The 4649-nt window shown below is 44.1% G+C and overlaps 1 protein-coding gene across 1 annotated transcript; it reads right to left on the bottom strand.

Annotated features, from left to right (window-relative positions):
- Positions 1 to 629: 629 nt before the first annotated feature.
- LOC124657198 (lecithin-cholesterol acyltransferase-like 1) lies at positions 630 to 2802 on the bottom strand. Its single transcript, XM_047195788.1, has 2 exons — positions 2396 to 2802; positions 630 to 1527 (listed from the first exon to the last, which is right to left on the bottom strand). Exons 1-2 carry the CDS (start codon positions 2800 to 2802, stop codon positions 630 to 632), a joined length of 1305 nt encoding a protein of 434 aa, XP_047051744.1.
- Between the last annotated feature and the right edge of the window lie 1847 nt (positions 2803 to 4649).

Genomic DNA, 4649 nt, shown 5'->3' with positions numbered 1-4649 from the left:
ACACATTTTAGTTGTAGATACATCCATTTCAGCATTAAATAATATAGACAGAGCGAGTAGATCAAATCAAATCCTCTTTAAGACTTTAACTCCTCGAGCTGGAATTGATCGGAATTAACCCCCACACATTGAACAACATTATATCTTTAAAAACAGCATGCAAATACAACGATACACGCCCCCCCCCCCCCCAAACATTGGGACTTTTCAGATTTATACTCAAACTAAAAAAATTATAGCCTAAGATGCAATGGCGAATATAATGATCCCTTTACAGGGTCACTCCGATGAAGCATGGGTGAGAGTGGCTCTACGCCACAACTAAGGCTCAAGTGGCCGAACTAAAATTGTACGTGGACATACCCGAATAGAAACTCACAAAAATGAAACCAAGATGAAAATAAAATGGCTTAGCTGAAATCAAAACATTACTCAAACATAATTCTTAATCATGACTTCAAGACCAAATAGAAGTAGCATTGGAGGTGTTTCGAAATTAGGCTTCACCTCATCTTTAGGAGGAATCTCGTCGCAGAAAGGTCCAAACTTCAGCATATAAGAAGGTGGTGAAATATCAGGAGTAGTTGCTATCTTCCCTCACCAACAAGACATAAGTAACACACACATATTCAAGAATTAGCTTCTAAAATTTCAGCCATAATTATCTTGAGAGAATTGTCTTGACTGGAAATTTCACCATGCGTAACATTAGGAATCTTGATGAATTTAAAGAGTATGTTCTTCGAACAGTGCTGCCTTTTGAGTTCATTGGCGAATACCAACACACTATTCCAATTGACAACTCCATCTCCGTTGCCATACACATTTTCTGGGTAGACATCGAAGTTGCCATCCCAGAATACCACCTGATTTATAGTTTGAATGCCAAAACCGCTGAGATATGTCGTTGGAACCATTGGCGCCTCAACGCTCATATTTGTGGGAAACACCCATTTAGTAAAGGGCAACATTCCTTTCATACTGAAACCGAGTGCCGCAAGAAAATCTGGATAGTCATATGCCGAGTAGTTCCTGTGTTTGGTGATTATGAGTGGCTGGTGGGCAAACACCGTTGGTGATGGAAGAGATAGAAGGGAACTTGCGAATGACCACCACATCGTACGCAAAGCAAGGTGCGGAGCGGCATCGAAATGAATGCAGCTCGGTCCCGATGCGAGGTTTTTGAGTGCCTCCAGAAAACCTGTAGGAGGAGTTGGCGAGAGTAGAATAAGGTGCTTGATGAATTGTTTCCTCCATGAAAGCGCGGTAGAATTCACGAAGTCGAGGATGAGCTTGCCACCAAAGCTATGACCGACGAAGATAACCGGTTTGTTCCCATTCTTCGCACTTGCATTGTGCACCAGATCCTTCACACGAGCAAAGTACTCCGAGTACACCTCAGAAGGCTGGCCAGGCCGTGGTGGAGCATGCCGTATGTCATAAGGCACACCGAAAAGGGTATCTCCGTCCCGATATCCAAGTGCTTCCAGTTCATTGCGGAGCTTAACGTTACAACAAAATGGGCAGCTGGAGATAATTTTAATCAGTGTCCAAGCCTAGAAGTATATATTAAAAAATGAATGGAAATACAAGGGAGGATAACTAGTGCGGCTCTGAAAGCTTTTTTTTTAAGAAACGGAATATGGTAGCGACTACCCAAAGATATTTATCATTACAACCTATTTATTCCTGACAAAATACAGATTAATATCTCCAACCACAAAATGCGAAATGTAGATTCCTTAATACTAATAACGGTTGAGTCCTATTTGTAGTCTTAAGATTCTGAAAAAATGAGGCCAGATGTGCAAACGAATATCGCAATACAAGAGATGGATGTAAAAGGAATATGATTTCCCTCACCATATGTTTTTTTTCCATCGGTGTACCTATTACTGCCAGAAGGATATTTTCTAAGAAGTCAAACTGTTTAATCTTTCACCAAATTCTTAGAAGAAAAATATTACAATATAAAATCAATATATTATATTTTCATATGATACATATATATTTAGTGTTTTATTGATAATTTCTCCAGAAACTTATTCAAGCTCTACATTTTTTACTTTTGAAAAAAGTTATAGGCCTTGTTATCAGAAATGGAGGAGTATTAGCTTAAGCTTCTAGCTTTGCTCCTAAGCAAGTAGGAGAGAGATAAGTTCATACGAGGCGTGGATGAACTGGAAATAGAAAAGAAACAAGTGGGTGTGCTTTGTGGCGTGGTAATGGAGAAAAATTCAAGTGCCTCACATCTGCGTAGGATCTCTCGCGATGTGTATATTCAAATGGCTTGTCTAAACTGGCTGGAGGCAGCAAGAACGCCACTAGTAAAAGTTCTAAAATCATCTTCAGCCTATGTTGAGATGGATAAAACCATGACTTGCTAGAAACTTACCTATCGTCCTTGTAGGAGAATCCATATGCGGAGCCGAAGTCTGGAACGCGAGTCTCGACGCCAGGCTGGTTCCGGTAGTCGTTGGTGACGGGATCGAAAACAAGGCTCATCTGCTCCTCGAAGCAGGATACATAGTCGTGGTCGACCAGGTCCTGTTTGCTGTTCCACAGCGGGAACCATCCCTTCCCTTTGAACGCACCGCATCGCGGCAGCGACGGAGTGTAGGCGTCGGTGAGCCGCGCCTCCAGAACGGGGCAGCTGATGCCGGCGCTCATGATTATGGGGTGGTAGGCTTGGAGCTTCTGGCCCACGCCATGGTCACTAGGCGCCGCCCACTGGTAATCACGGAGGGAAGGCGGTAGGAGCAGCAGTAGCAGTTGTAGCAGTCTAACAAAAGCTGTGTTCATGGCCACTGCTGCAATAATCGTTGCTGATACCAGCAGCTAGTTTTGTAGTGTTGTCCTTAGGAGGGAGGCTCACTTTCCGTCCCACCCTTGCTGACGCATCGCCATCTTCCGTATCGATTTCTCCCATCCATCCATGTGCTACTGCTATTATTTGATTAGAAATCCGTATACATGCATTGACTCCACGTGGTAAGCCCGAATCTTCCCTACTACTTGAACACCTAGCGAATGAGAGAAGAGAAGTGTTAGAGTACTCCTACTTGAACAGCTTCTTCACTAGCCATAAACTAACTTCACTTAATGAACAGAGGAAGTAGTATTCGATCATATGACCACAGGGTGCATTCACTTGATGTGACCACAGGGTGCGCATTCACTTGATGTGACAAATCTTCCCTACCACTTGAACACCTAGCGAATGAGAGAAGAGAAGTGTTAGAATACTCCTACTTGAACAGCTTCTTCACTAGCCCTAAACTAACTTCACTTAATGAACAGAGGAAGTAGTATTCGATCACATGACCACTGGGTGCGCATTCACTTGATGTGACAAAACAACTATCACTGGTGGAAAAAGGGCATTCCATCCAGCCTCATTAGTCTCCAAATATTTGGAACCGTGACTAATCACTGGTGGAAAAACAGGCTTCGGGTGAGCCCCATAAGTCGCGAAGCTGCAGGAACCGCGACTAATGGTACCTTTAGTCGCGGTTCGGGAGGCGAACCGCGACCAAAGGCCTGGGCCCAGGGCGCTCGGTGGCCAGCCGGTGCACGTGGGGGTCTTTAGTCGCGGTTGGCCAGGCCAACCGCGACTAAATGTGCCCGAAGGCCTTTAGTCGCGGTTGGCCAGGCCAACCGGGACTAAAGCCCCTCCCCTATATATACCCATCCAGCAGCCAACACTTAGCCATTTGGTGCCATTCTCTTCACAAGCTTCACAAGTGGGTGTTAGGTTTGCTTTTGGTTCCTCTTATGCACATAAGGTGTTTGATGAAATGCCCCAAGAGCATGAAACAAACATGATATGAAGTGTTGGAGCCACACTTGAGCTTTCTCATTTATTTTTTCCTCCTCGATCGCGGTTAGTAACTTGAACCTTTGATGTGTCGTTGATAAAATGTGCATGTGTGTGTAGTTCATTGTTTAATTTATATTGTTTGTAACTAGTTAGTTTAACAAATGCATGATGGTTAATTATATATTTTATATTATAATAATGCAGATGAATCGACAATGGATGTACGGTAACCGACTCTCCGGCGAGTTCAGTGCGGGTTTGAAAGATTTCCTCGTAGTGGCTAATGCGAACAAGCAGGGGGTTTTGTTATCTGTCCATGTGTTAACTGTAAGAATCGGAAGGGTTACTCTTCCTCAAGAGATGTTCACATGCACCTGCTTCGGCACGGTTTCATGCCAAGCTATAATTGTTGGACCAAGCATGGAGAAAGAGGGGTTATAATGGAAGAAGATGAAGAAGGGGATGATTTCATCGATGAAAGCTATCTTGCTCATTTCGGTGATACTTTCATGGAGGATGCTCGAAGGTGAAGGGGAAGGTGAAGGGGAAGGTGAAGAAGAGGCACGTGATGATCCCGTTGATGATCTTGGTCGGACCATTGCTGATGCACGGAGACGCTGCGAAACTGAAAAAGAGAGGGAGAATTTGGATCGCATGTTAGAGGATCACAGGAAGGCGCTGTACCCCGGATGCGATGATGGTCCGAAAAAGCTGGGCTGCACACTGGATTTGCTGAGACGGAAGGCACAGGCAGGTGTAGCTGACTCGGCATTTGAAAACTTGCTGAAAATGTTGAAGAATATGTTTCCAAAGAATAACGAGTTGCCCG

Source organism: Lolium rigidum, chromosome 1 (assembly GCF_022539505.1).
Source record: "Lolium rigidum isolate FL_2022 chromosome 1, APGP_CSIRO_Lrig_0.1, whole genome shotgun sequence".
Classification (NCBI taxonomy): Eukaryota; Viridiplantae; Streptophyta; class Magnoliopsida; order Poales; family Poaceae; genus Lolium; species Lolium rigidum.
Note: the sequence above shows the minus strand (reverse complement) of the source record. Positions and strands in the feature narration are given on the sequence as shown.